Source organism: Mus musculus, chromosome 7, assembly GCF_000001635.26.
Source record: "Mus musculus strain C57BL/6J chromosome 7, GRCm38.p6 C57BL/6J".
In the NCBI taxonomy this organism is placed as follows: domain Eukaryota; kingdom Metazoa; phylum Chordata; class Mammalia; order Rodentia; family Muridae; genus Mus; species Mus musculus.
In genome coordinates, this window is record NC_000073.6 from 86,913,314 (window position 1) to 86,928,165 (window position 14,852).

Genomic DNA, 14,852 nt, shown 5'->3' on the forward strand with positions numbered 1-14,852 from the left:
AGAATGGCTAAGATCAAAAATTCAGGTGACAGCAGATGCTGGTGAGAATGTGGAGAAAGAGGAACACTCCTCCATTGTTGATGGGATTGCAAGCTTGTACAACCACTTTGGAAATCAGTCTGGTGGTTCCTCAGAAAATTGGACATAGTACTATTGGAGGATCCAGCAATACCTCTCCTGGGCATATATCCAGAAGATGTCGCAACGGGTAAGAAGGACACATGCTCCACTATGTTCATAGCAGCCTTATTTATAATAGCCAGAAGCTGGAAAGAACCCAGATGCCCCTCAACAGAGGAATAGATACAAAAAAATGTGGTACATTTACACAATGGAGTACTACTCAGCTATTAAAAAATGAATTTATGAAATTCCTAGTCAAATGGTTGGGCCTCGAGGGCATTATCCTGTGTGAGGTAACACAATCACAAAAGAACTCAAATGATATGTATTCACTGATAATTGGATATTAGCCCATAAACTTAGAATACCCAAGATATAAATTACAATTTGCAAAACACATGTACCTCAAGAAGAATGAAGACCAAAGTGTGGACATTTTGCCCCTTAGAATTGGGAACAAAACACCCATGGAAGGAGTTACAGAGACAAAGTTTGGAGCTGAGACAAAAGGATGGACCATCTAGAGACTGCCATATCCAGGGATCCATCCCATAATCAGCCTCCAAACGCTGACACCATTGCATACACTAGCAAGATTTTGCTGAAAGGACCCTGATATAGCTGTCTTGTGAGTCTAAGCTGGGTCCTAGCAAACACAGAAGTGGATGCTCACAGTCAGCTATTGGATGGATCACAGGGCATCCAATGGAGGAGTTAGAGAAAATACGCAAGGATCTAAAGGGATCTGCAACCGTATAGGTGGAACAACATTATGAATTAACCGTTACCCCGGAGCTCTTGACTCTAGCTGCATATGTAAAAAAAAAAATGGCCTAGACGGCCATCACTAGAAAGAGAGGCCCATTGGACTTGCAAACTTTATATGCCCCAGTACAGGGGAATGCCAGGGCCAAAAAGTGGGAGTGGGTGGGTAGGGGAGTGGTGGGGAGGGTATGGGGGACTTTTGGGATAGCATTGGAAATGTAAATGAGGAAAATATCTAATAAAAAATTGTAAGTCAAATAAAATAATACAAGACATCTGTTCATTTTAATGAGACATTATTATGTAAATCATTCTTGGATATTAAAGAATGGATTTCTTAGTCAACCTCAAAAATAAAATTAATACACCTTGAGGTTACATAAGACAGTGCATATTATACTATGTGCACTCAGCTTGCTATTTAACCTGCCTTTTAATGAACAATGAAATAAAAAATTTGCTTGCCTTGGATTTCACATTTAACAGCTTATGAATAACATCATCCAAATTATGTATTTTCCATTACCATGTTCTAATATAATTCACTTCATAATAAGTGCAAGAAACAAAAATCAGACAGAAAGCACCCATATAAAGTTATTGTCTACCAGTGTTTAAGATGCATAAAGGTATTCTTTACTTTTAAAAATCATTTTATTACTAATGTCAATTGGGTTCAGTTGGTTGGATTCCTTGACATAATTGCTTGTAAAACTTATAGGAATAACCTATGTAATCAGAGTGAACTCTTACAAATGATTTCAGAAAACTAGAATGAACGGTGCTTGTGAGAAAATAGTCCCCAAAGAAATCATGTCTGGAACCTTTATGTTTACTTACATGAATGAAATCATACGGTATATATAGAGAAGAACAATCCTGACCAAAATTATTTTCCCTCTTTTTCACCTGGACATAGGATCTCAGATGCAGAGCCCAAGGGCAGAGAGTGCTTCTGAATCCTCCAGAGGCAAACAGTGAACTGAAAAGTAAATGCTGTGAGAAGTACATGTGTTCTGTAATAGTAACTACAGGAATAAAAAGTGACAACTGAATGTGTTCATGGAAATTTGATATGTGACATTCTGCCCGCCTGACACTTCATGCTGCATTTTTCTCAGGCACCTATCTTGGTGATGTGGCAAAGATGTTTTCTTTGATTGTCGTCTTCTTGCTTCTGAAGCTTTCCTTTCTTTTTTGCAGTTTAAGTGACCCCAGGTGCTTTTGGAGAATAAAAGACAGAGAAAATGATCTAGGAGATAAGGAGACTGATTGTTTCTTTTCCATTTATACAAAGCGTGGTTATGTGAAGAATGATTACTTCAGTGAGAATCTAGACAAGAAGTAAGTCCATGTTTCATTTATGCATAAATGCACATAACACATGCCAGGGACAGTGAGTGAGAGATAAAATCCTATGTGCCTTCTGGCTGTCCTTCTCTGGCACAAAACTAAAACATATTTTATGTTCCACAGCTGGTCATTTTTCCAATTATAGTAGTTTATTGTGTAGATTGTTTATTGTCATTTTCGAATCACAAACTAGTTAGATGCAGAATGAATAAATCACACTATTGACTTTGCTCTTAGAGAGATGCCCTTTATATGGCAATTTATATCTTATGGTCTCATGTGATGCTAGTGTATGTGTATGGTGCCTTGTTTGTGGCTATGTGTCTGAGACATCTAGGGGTCCAGGTTAGTTCAGACTGAAGGTCTTACTATGGGGTTTCCCTTCTCCTCAGCTTCTTGCAGCCTTTCTCTAATTCAACCACAGGGATCCTCAAATTCAGTCCAATCGTTGGGTGAAAGTATCTGCAGCTGCTTATTGGGCCTCTCAGAGGACGCCAATGCTAGGCTCCTGTATTTAAGCACACCATAGCATCAGTAATTGTTCTTAGAGCCTTCCTTGAGATGGATCCCAATTTGGCTACGTTACTGGATCTCCTTTTCCTTCATCTTTTCTCCATATTTGTCACTGCAGTTATTTTTGACAGAAACTTTTCTGGGTCAGAGTTTTTGACTGTGGGATGGCAACCCCATCCATCCACATTATACTCTGTCTTTGTACTGAAGGTGGACTATACAGGTTCCTCCTCCCCACTGTTAGACATTTCATCTAAGGATCCTTTATATTGTTTTATTATGTTTAGAACTGATGCTTGAATTCGTGATCTCTCCAATATTTTTAATGTGATGAGGTATTTGGTTTAGTCAAATTTCTTTTCAGTATCTGAGATGACCATGTGAATTTTTGAGTTAGTTTTATGGTAGAGCACATTAATGGATTTTCATATAGTGAAAACACCATGCATCCCTAGGATGGTTTTTAAATTAACTCTACTATAGCACTAATAAGTGTTAGACCTTCATCATATGAGAGTTATTTTTTCCTTTGATGTACATCTACAGAGTCATTTACAATAACTCAGACAATAATTCAAATGACTGTCTGTGAACTATGCATAAATGTTTTCCTATTTTCTCACAAAGGACCTTACCCAGTGTTACCATTTTTAAAAATGAATCATCCACTTGAAGTTAGCATAGAATGCATTATCAACATACTTAATCCCTTCCAATAATTCTTCCAGATTTATGCATTCCTCCATGCTACTATGTGGAATCATTCAAAAAAAAAAAAAAAAAAGGAAACAATCAAGTCTATTTTGCACCACAGATATGTTCTTATATAGATGAACTTCCATTGCATGCAGTTTAACTACCAAGGGGATATAGTTTAAACAATTACTATTATTTCTCATTCAGCATCTATTCATTGCCTATATAAGTCCATACATTAATTATATTTTAGGCACAGATATATATGGAGTGAATTATTTCTCATATGTGTATATATTAGGTTTATATGAAATTATTAATAATAATAATAATAATAATAATAATAATAATAATAACTAGAACCTTCAATTTTGAAAACTCAAAATGTCACTTCACTTTCATACTTAGAAGTGGAAGACATTGTGTTCCACTGAACAGGAAATATTCACCAGATAAACTTCAGAATTTGCACAGATTAAAAAGAAATCCCATAACTGATAAGTAGACACTCACCAAGCACAACATAAAATGCGGTTTCATTGATAATGGCAGAACAAAACCAACAATATTTTAAAAATGTAAAGCATTAAATATTTCTTGAAGAAATCTTTGACTATAATATAATTGTATAATAAAAGGTTAATGTAAATTAAAGTATATGATTTGATAAAATGAAACACAAAATTTCTTATAGCTAATTTGATTTAGATGGTTATGATTTTCAATTTAGGTTTTGTAGTAACATAATTTATTATCCATGTGTGTTTTTTTAAAGTATGAATACAACATATGTTTGTGTGTATGTGTGTTTGTGTGTGTCCAACACCACAGTCATGCTGAAAATACTTAGAATATTTCACTGGGAATCCGGAATGCTCTATCCTCAACTCTTATCTTTTAATAAACTCATACCAACCCTATTACAAAATCTACTTTCTGTTCTATTTGAATTTTTAATATAATTGAAATATATTAATATAATTTAATATAATATGCCTTGTGCACTATTGTGCTTTTTAATAAGCATACTATTTCCCAAGTACTTCTAAATTTACAGCATAAATCAAATTTATGTCCCCATCATTGTTTATATAAAGTACACTTTTAGTAAAATATGCTCAAATTGTGACTTTACCTCCCTCAACTGCAGAGAAAACATTTACTAATTACCTCCCATATGGACCTACATCATTACCTTCACCCATTAAAAACGTCATATAAAGAATAGTAATAAAATAAGAGTAAACAAATATTTCAGACTATAAAATACATTCAAACAAGCAGAAAATAAGACCCTGCAAAAACAAAAAAGGCATAAGAAACATACTATTCAAATGTAAAAATAGACATTTGCCTCTTTACACACAAGAAGCCCATAAAAAGAAAAGTTCAGAAACTATATCATAAACATAAAAACCTCTAAACTTCAAAAGCTAATCTCCTGATAAAATATAATGAGACAAAGAATTTCCAATATATCACAGAGTTTATCTTATATTTTTCATGTAGTTGGCATTAAGTATACCCTTCAAACTGTATCACAATGAGTTTTTCCCACCCCAGGGGGAATACAAAATTTAGAGTTGAGATTTCTTCACAACTGTAGACATGGATGTATTTTTATTTTTCTCAATGAAGCCATAAAGTTGGGCCCATACTATTATTCAAGATGGTTTCTTTATTTTAGTGCACTTTTCTGTATTCATTATTAAAAAATCATATATACAAAGGTATGCATTTATTGATGTCTTTAGTAATTCTATTGATCAACTACCACCCCCATTAAGCCCATTTTCTTATAAAAGTGTGGAGTGCAAAGTAAGTTTCAGAAGTGGAGATGCTCCTATTAGTTATTTCAGTATTTAAGATTGTTTTATTTTTTATTTTTTTTAATTCTAAACTGAACTTTGTAAAGAAAATTCTATATTTCTTGACAAAGTAAACCTTAATACTTCAGCAATTGAAGTGGATTAATTGGAGAACTCAGTTCTCAAAATGTATATCTGACATTAGTGGAAATCCCTTTAAAAAGTATGGCACAATTTCAGGTATTTCTGGATGAAAGAAAATATCTAGTAAATGAGGGAATAAAACCAGAAAAAATTGATTAAAAATAAAATTTAGTAAATAATAGAGAACATAAAACATTAAGTCCATTCAATAAAAGCTTCAGAGCCAAAAGTTGTGTCCAATTACAAAAATATTTACTGTAGTCACAAAGCACTACAGAAAATACAGATGAGGCAAAAGTAAAAAAGCTTATGTACAATATACTGAAATATGTAATTGTTAAATAAGATTACCAAACTGTATGCAATATATCAAAGCAGAAAAATCCAGTTAATATGTGTTTAATAAAATAGAAAAATTTAAATGAACATATTAGAAACAGAAATTATCTGGACAAATTTGAAACAAATAGAACCCAAGGCCAGTTATGTGATAGCCAGGGACTGTAGAGACAGAATGAATTAGTACAATTGACAGGAGCATGTGAAGCGAGAGGAGCTCAATCAGAACAAGGGAATGCTGTAGTTATAACCAAGTTTATATCACTCAATTTTGTACAGCCTCAAATGGAAAATAAAAAGAAATGAACTGTGTGGAATGAAGAAAAGAGTGTAAGAATTGTTGTGGTATTTTCATTATCTAAGTATTCTTTAGGATTTGGCAATTGTTGACACACACAAATTTGTCTCCCTACTCTTAATTCTATTATGAGTATCATGAAATTTTTCTAGTGCTGATTCTGTAAAGAAATGTAACATTCAAGATAGGAGATAATTCTCATTTCTTTCCCCACATATTAAGTATAAGAGTTATAAGATGAAGGCATGGGCAGATTCAATCTTTGCTCATAGATCTTTTCATATTCATTGATGACACATGGATATTTCACCATGTTCAAGAAAACCAAGATGAGACTAGAAAATTTCATGAATGACAGAATCCTGTTAACATAAAATTCATATTAAAAACTTTATTAAAAGCTTGAAAGAAAAAAGTACATGGTATCTTATTTTAGAACACAGTTAAAGAAAAAGTCGAAGAAGAATATAACAAAAAACTGTATAAATGCTTAATACATTTATTTATATTAGGCTCAAGACTTCAGAACAGAAATAATGTTCAATTCATCAAATTTTTAAAAATTTCATGTAGTTAAATTGTTTTGAATGACTCACACCATAATACAGCACTATAAGGAACTGTGTCAACATATGAATGGGTCACAAAAAATCAAAAAAAATCTTTGCTTAACCCACAATGAATTTTATTTAAGATTACAATAATTACAACCAATAACCCCATGATTGGTGTGCTCTGTTTTCAGGGTGACCCTTAAGACCATCCACTTGATTTCCTCTGTTTATTTTGCTGCTGAAGAAATCAATAAGAACATTTATATTCTACCTAACATTTCCCTAATAGTTAAGATTGAATGTAACCTAATTGCGGATAATGTGAAAAGAATTTGGTCCTTGAAAAAAAAGGAAATTATTCCTAATTACTACTGTAAAAATCAGAGACGGTATTTAATTGTACTGACTGGACCTATATGGATAACATCTTACATACTTGGACCATTCCTGTACTTCTCCCAAACTCCAGAGGTAAGTCAGAGAGGGTTACATTTACTGAAATACAATCTTACCACAGTCTGAGTTTCTGAGTTGACTAAAAGGAAGAAATTCATTTATATATATTCTTATCTATCAAGCATAAAGGTTATATACTTTCTTTGGCAAAAACAAAAACTTTATGACAAATGGGCAGGAGAAACAACATAATGTTAGATGTTTTACCAGACGATTTAGTTATCTGTACTTGTAGAGCAATTCACAAGAAGTTGGATATGATGTTAATAAAAAGATGAAGAATCCACATTTTCTCACAGTTCTAGAATATTCCATAGCACATTTTGATCTTAGACTGAGCTCTATGCATTCCATTGCTTCATAGTGATGCTTCTGGTCAATATCTTTCAGCTTTACTGTGGTCATTTTCATTTTCTCCTAAATGACCAGGAACAGTTTCCTCATCTCTACCAGATGACTCCCAAGGACACATCTCTACCACAAGGCATGGTGTCCCTAGCCGTTCACTTCAGATGGAACTGGGTAGGAGTCATCATTACAGATGATGACCATGGAATTCAGTTCCTTTCTGAACTGAGAACAGGAATGGAAAGTAACACTGTCTGCTTAGCATTTGTAACTATTATCACATACAATAGGATGTTATACCTTAAAATGTATCATAAATATTATCACCAAATCACAATGTCATCAGCAAAAGTTGTCATTGTCTATGGAGATAAAGAATCTCCTCTACAATTTAACTTCATACTATGGAAATCTGAAAACATTCAGAGACTTTGGGTCAGTGTGTCACAATTTGATATGATCACAGTGATAAGGGATTTCATGCTTAACTCCTTGCATGGAACTCTTATTTTTTCACATCAGCAGTCTGAGATATCTGGTTTTAAACAATTTATGCAGACAGTGCACCCATCTAACTACAGTAATGACATTTCTTTGGCTAAAATGTGGTGGACATACTTTAAGTGTTCTTTGAAACCACCTGATTGTAAAACACTGAAGAATTGTCCAACCAAAACCCTATTTAAATGGTTTTTTGTACCACCTCTTGGAATGTCTATGAGTGAAACATGTTACAACTTATACAATTCTGTGTATGCTGTGGCCCACTCACTTCATGAGATGCTTCTGCAACAAGTAGACACATGCTCAGAGAATGATGGAACGGTAATGGAATTTAATTCCTGGAAGGTAATAATTCTTACACTGAATGGCATATACATCATAGAGATGGCATTCATAATGGGAATCTTAATGTTAAAAATCAATGTAAATAAGTAACCTTTATCCTAAATGCATCTATTTCCATACTCTGCCACTGCATAAGAGGCATATCATGTTAGTTTCATAATTTTTGTGACAGCCAACATTGCCACCAAGCCAGCACTTCACAATCGTAGTCATGAAGTTTCCTCCCACATTTCCATCATACATGCATCTCATGAGTTCACCATTTGCAATTTTTTTCATGAAATTAATAAAGAGAATTAAGAAAATGATCTGTCTTTTATTTGAACAGAATGTTTCTAATTTATGTAATGAATAGATCTTAAATAATTTTAATTACTTTTTCCATATTTTAAGAAATTGAGTATTTAGTTTCCCTGTCTTATGATCAAATAACAGTGTTCACAAAAAGAAAATGGATAACTCATCAATACTCTCTAAACATAAAATTCGTGTGCGAACGTATCAGAAAATACTGAGAGAAAATGGAATTTGTAAATCATAGTGAAATTTTAAATGTATATGTAATATATTTTACTTTTTCGGCACTGAATACTTCAGATAAATTTGGGTATTAGGAGTGGATAATGGATATGAGTGGCATTCCAATCTTTATGATTTCTGTATTAATGTATATGCATACTTGAAACTAAAATGACAAATGTGTATTAGATGTTCTATTTTCTGAAGACCATTCAATTTGTAAACCCTGCTGGAGACCTAATAAATATGAACCAGAATAGAGAACGGGATACAGAGTATGACATTTTCTATATCATGGATTTCCTAAAACACGAAGGACTTAAAATGAAAATAGGAAGATTTTCTGGTCATTTTCCAAATGGTCAACAACTGTTTATGTCTGATGAAATGATAGAGTGGGCTACAGATATCAAGCAGGTAATTTAGTTTTAATTTTAATACTTTACGTGAAGAAAAAAACCTATAATCTTATCTACTTTTGTTTTGTTATGGAATAAAATTTTTAACATTTCCTTATTTATTGACTTCCACCATCCTAGATTCTCTCTCTCTCTCTCTCTCTCTCTCTCTCTCTCTCTCTGTCTGTCTTGTTCTCTCTGTCTATCTCTGTCTCTGTATCTCTCTATCTCTCCAGCTATTTGATCTCTCTCCTAATCACTCATTCACTCACTCATGTTTCATGATATAAAAACCACTAAATATTTATAAAATTTTATCATTAAATAACAAATCAATGTAATTTTTGCTTTATAACATGATATATTATGTAAAGGGAGATCGTTCGGTGGCTTTCTCTTGTGAATCACTGCATTGTTTGAAACATATGTTAAACTGTTTATTTCTATAATGTGTCCGATTTTCTTCAGACTCTAGCCTCCGCATGTAGTGTACCTTGCAGACCAGGACTCAGAAAATACTTTCAGGAGGGAAAGGCCGTCTGCTGTTTTGATTGTTACCCCTGCCCAGAAAACGAAATTTCCAACATGACAGGTGAGGCTATGTTTTCTCAAAGTAATAAAATTGCTTATATCTCCCATATGCACACTAAAGTCCTTGTGAAAATAAAAAGATAAATAAAAGTGAAAAAAAACAGTAACACTAATATAAATGTATTAAACTCCCTGTCTCTTCAACTATATTTTTGTTTCATAATTCCAGAAGCAATGAAAACAATTATCTTTAGAATATTAAAGATCACACATTTCATATGGTTGCATGTTTCAAACTTATTAAAGGTTTAGATACTTTGCCTTTTTGAGTTTTATAACAATCAGTACATGTTAATTGGTGTTATATCATGTTTTAGAAATATGAGTTTTTAAATTATCCTATGGTAGACCAAAAGTATCTTTGACAGTTTTCATTTTCAATTGTCATGTTCACAGATGACTTTTTTCATCCAACATGAGGAAATCTGAATAACAACTTTTATTCTAAGTTTCACATCTAGTATGTACAGAGATTTCATAATTTATAGGTATTGCTATCTATATTGAGGATAATAATAGCTTTGAAATTGATTTTGCAAAGTAGTAGTTCATTAAAAAGATTGCAGGGTTTAGAAATAGCCAAGCAAAGAACTGAAATTTAAAGAGCCAGGACAGTATGTAAATGGCTTGACATGATTTGCATGTGAGGATTATAAAGATGAAGTACATGTTTCAAAAACTGCACTATAATATTAACAAAATTTCACCATAAAACCCAGACACTACAGTAAGAATCTAAAATACTTAAAATGATATATAAAATGAACTTAATACATTTTTATTGATAGAAATTATATTTTAGCACATGTATCAAAATCAAATAAATGGTCAAATTTATAGACTTTTCAGTTGGTTGAATATAGGATGCTAAAATAAATTTTATTAAATTTGTCTCCTTCTTATATGTTTTTCTTCATTGTAAATACAGCCACATTTCCAATACCTCTAATTTTCTTTTCTTCTTCCCATATTCCTCTCTCCCAGAACCATTCCTCTTTTATTTTATGTTCAGAAAAGTTTGGACATCCAAAAGAACATAGTAAAACATGACAAAAGAAGACACAATAAGATAAGCCAAGACTCATTATATCAAGGATGGACAAGGCAGCCCAATAGGAGGAAATGAGTTTCAAAGGCTAGCAAGCAGTCAAAGATATATCTGCTCCCACTGTTACTAGTTCCACAGAAATTCAAGCTAACCATATATTCAGAGGACCTGGTGCAGACCAACTCATGCTTCTTTCTAGATGCTTTTGTTTTTGTAACTCTAATGTGAGGGTTCTGCCTAATTGAATTGGAAGAAAATTTTTTCTTCTGGTGTTCTGCAATCCTCCTGTATTTTTCACTTTTTCCTATCCTATTCTTCTGAAGAGAGAGACATGATGAAGATGTCTATTTTAGTCTCTCTCTGCATGCCTGGCTAGGGTCTATACACCTGCTCCTATCTTCTACTTAGAAAAGCTTCTCTCCTGATGCTGGGATAGGGCACTGATCTAAATACATAGTTGTACACACACACACACAAATATATAGATAGATAGATAATTTTGTTTGGATACTTTATTTACATTTCAAATGTTTTCCCCTTCGGAAACCCCTATCCCTTTCTCCCTCCCCTTATCTGTGAGGGTGCTCCCCTACCCACCCACCTATCACCCATTTGGGCCCTGGCATTCCTGTACTCTGGGGCATCAAACACCATCAGGTAAAAGAGCTTCTCCTCCCAATGATGTTCAAAAAGGTCATCCTCCCAACACATGCAGCGAGCACTATGGGTCCCTCCATCTGTGTCCTTTTGTTGGTGGTCCAGCCCCAGGGAGTTCCAAAGGTTCTGGCATGTTAACATTGTTGCTCCCTCCATGGGGCTGCAAACTCCCTCAGCTTCTTCAGTCTCTTCTCGAAGTCCTCCATAAGGGACCCCCGTGATCAGTCTAATGGTGGGTTGTGAACATCTATTTCTGTATTTGTCAGGCTCTGGCAGAGCTTCTCAGGAGAGAGCCATACCAGGCTCCTGTCAGGAAGCACTTCCCAGCATCAGCAATAGTGTCTGTTTTGTTGGCTGTATATGGGATGGATCCCCAGGTGGGCCTGTCTCTGAATGGCCTTCCTTCAGTCTCTGCTCCACAGTGTCTCCATATTTCCTACTGTGAGTATTTTGTTCACTCTTCTAAACAGCACTAGAGCATGCACATTTTGGTCTTCCTTCTTCTTATGCTCCATATGGTCTGTGAATTGAATCTTCAGTATTCTGAACTTCTAGGCTAATACCCACTTATCAGTGAGTCCATACTATGTGTGTTCTTTTGTGATTAGGTTACCTCACTCAGGATGATATTTTCAAGTTCTATCCATTTGCCTGCTTATTTCATGAAATCATTGTTTTTAATAACTGAGTAGTATTCCATTGTGTAAATGTATCACATTTTCTGTATCCAATCCTCTGTTGAGGGATATCTGGGTTTTTCCAGCTTCTGGCTATTGTAAATATGGCTGCTATGAACATAGTGGAGCATGAGTCCTTATTACATGCTGGAGCATCTTCTGTGTATATGCCCACGAGTGGTATAGCTGCATCCTCAGGTAGTACTGTACTATTTGGAATTTGCTAATTTTCTGGAATATCCATTTTCCAGGGTATAACCATACTAGTAAGGTTGGGCATAACTCCTTTTCGAGTAGGTATCAAGTTAAATCTGTCATTCGTTGTTCATTTCAACAAGTTATGTGCTACCATTTCCTCAGCACATCTTGCTGGACATATTGTAGGGGGATGGTTTAGTGGAATTTGTAACATCTATGTTATCTTTGCATAGCCTGTAGAATAAGATTTCTAGCCTATACCAACTATACCATTCCATACTCAATAACCAGAGTTGAAGTTGTCATTTGCAATGGCTATGCTATCAGGATTCTGATGGTTACATTCTGACCAACTATCAACAAGGATTGTTTACAGATTTTTTTCTAAGCTTCTCAGTCCACTACACAATCAATTTTAACCCATTACACAACATTCCTGGTTGCCAAAGGGCACAAGTTTAACCTCTGTAATTTCCATTATTGGAAGTGTTCACTAGGACCATTCTCATAGTTTTCAAAACGTTTATACTGTACTATATTTCCACATGGTCAACTGAAATCCTTCAAATTCCAGCTGTTCATTCTCCACTCTCCTACTGTAACCCACAAGAGACCACTTGCCCTCCTGTTTTCTTCTCTCAACAACAAAAGGGACCTATTCTAGTCCCTTTTCCCAAAAAGACTCATGTTCCATGGCCCTAGACCTCTTTATTATCTAGCCTCTCTAGTTCAGTGCATTATTTATATTTATCATTTATTAGCAGCTAATATTAACTTTTAAGTGAATAGTACAACATCTGTTTTCTATATGTGGTTTATCTGTCTCAGGATGACCTTTTCTAGTTCAATCCATTTGTCAGGAAATTTGATGGTATCATTTTGTTTTAACAACTGGGTAATACTATTTTGTATAAATATATGCTATTTTCTTTATGCAGGCTTCAGCTGAAGTACATCTACTTTTTTGCAGTTTCTGTCGATTTTGACTATAGACACAAAAACATAGTTGAACGACTGTCCTTGTGGTATGAGAAAGCACTAGGCAAATATACAAGAGTGGTATAGACAGAGTTGGCAATAGATCTATTCCCAGTTTTCTCAGAAATTGCCATATTTATTTCATAGTTTTTTTTATAAGTTTGTATTCCTATCAGCAGCAGAGACATGTTCCCCTTGCCTTACATGCATGCTTACATGAGCTATCACTTGTGTTAATTGAATTTCGCCATATTGACATGTAAAGATGAAATCTCAAAATGTATTTGAATTGTATTTCCATAATGGCTGAGGTTGATGAATCTCTATTTAACTGTTTCACAACTATCTGATACTCCTCTCTATAGAATTCTCCATTTAATTCTGTATCTATTAAATTGTATTTTTTAAATTGTATTTTTGATATCTAATTTCCTTAGGTAATTCTACATTTTGGATATTAGCCCTCTTATGAATGCAAAGGTATTAAAATGATTTTCTAATACTTAGGACATGGTGGTGTTTAATTTTTGGTATTCTATACTTTAAAGATGTTCAGTTATACAATGATAAGTTGTTGGTGTTAGTGCCTGGTCTACATGTCTTTTGTTCAGAACATTGTCTTGTGTCAATGTATTCCCTGACCATTCTCGTGCACTCAGGTACAATGAATCTAATTTTGTGGTGAGGTCTTTGATCCAATTAAACAGAAGAATTGTATGTAGAGATAAATGTGAATCTATTTATATTCTACATACAGACAATTCCTTTGTGCTCAGGTACAATAAATCTAATTCTATGTTGAGGTCTATGATCCAAATAAATAGGAGAATTTTGTACAGAGATAAATGTGAATCTATTTATATTCTACATACAGACATCCAGTTTAATACACACTAATTCTTTTTTTAAATTAGGTATTTATTTCATTTACATTTCCAATGCTATCCCAAAAGTCCCCCCCACGCTCCCCCACCCGCTCCCCCACCCACCCACTCCCACTTCTTGGCCCTGGCGTTCCCCTGTCCTGAGGCAGATAAAGCTTGCACACACTAATTCTTAAAGAAGTGTTTATTTCTGGATTATTGATGCAATATCAAGGTCCATAGGTATGCAATTTATCTCTCATCATCCATCCTATTCCATTGATCAATGTGCCCAGTTTTATTTCAAAATCATGCAACTTTTATAGATCTATAGTACAATTTGAAATCAGAAATGGTGACTCATCCTGCAGTTCTGTTATTGTTTAAGATATCCTGTGTATCTCTTGACTTTAAGTAATAATCTATCAAGGTCTGTAAAAATTTATGTTAATGGGTTTTTTATGTTTGTTTTTTATTTTTGTTGTTGTTGTTTTTTCTTTGTTTTATTTTTTGTTTGTTTACAGGACAGCAGATCCTGAGGTACATGATGGTTATAGCAACGATACTCATTAATAATGTTCCCATGTTGATTTTGTTCTTGTTTCTGTCATTTTTTTGCTTCTTTTTTATTAGATATTTTCTTCATTTACATTTCAAATGCTATCCCGAAATTCCCC

At 34.0% G+C, this 14,852-nt stretch overlaps 1 protein-coding gene across 1 annotated transcript in view; it reads left to right on the forward strand.

The window, feature by feature from the left end:
• The first annotated feature begins 2,035 nt into the window (after positions 1-2,035).
• The window catches only part of Vmn2r78 (vomeronasal 2, receptor 78), a 39,829-nt gene continuing 27,012 nt past the window's right edge, over positions 2,036-14,852 (forward strand). Inside the window, exons 1-5 of the mRNA NM_001105189.1 lie at positions 2,036-2,232; positions 6,785-7,064; positions 7,440-8,246; positions 8,955-9,182; positions 9,632-9,755. Of these exons, the coding sequence (NP_001098659.1) occupies positions 2,036-2,232; positions 6,785-7,064; positions 7,440-8,246; positions 8,955-9,182; positions 9,632-9,755 (1,636 nt within the window). The remainder of the gene's footprint in view (positions 2,233-6,784; positions 7,065-7,439; positions 8,247-8,954; positions 9,183-9,631; positions 9,756-14,852) is intronic.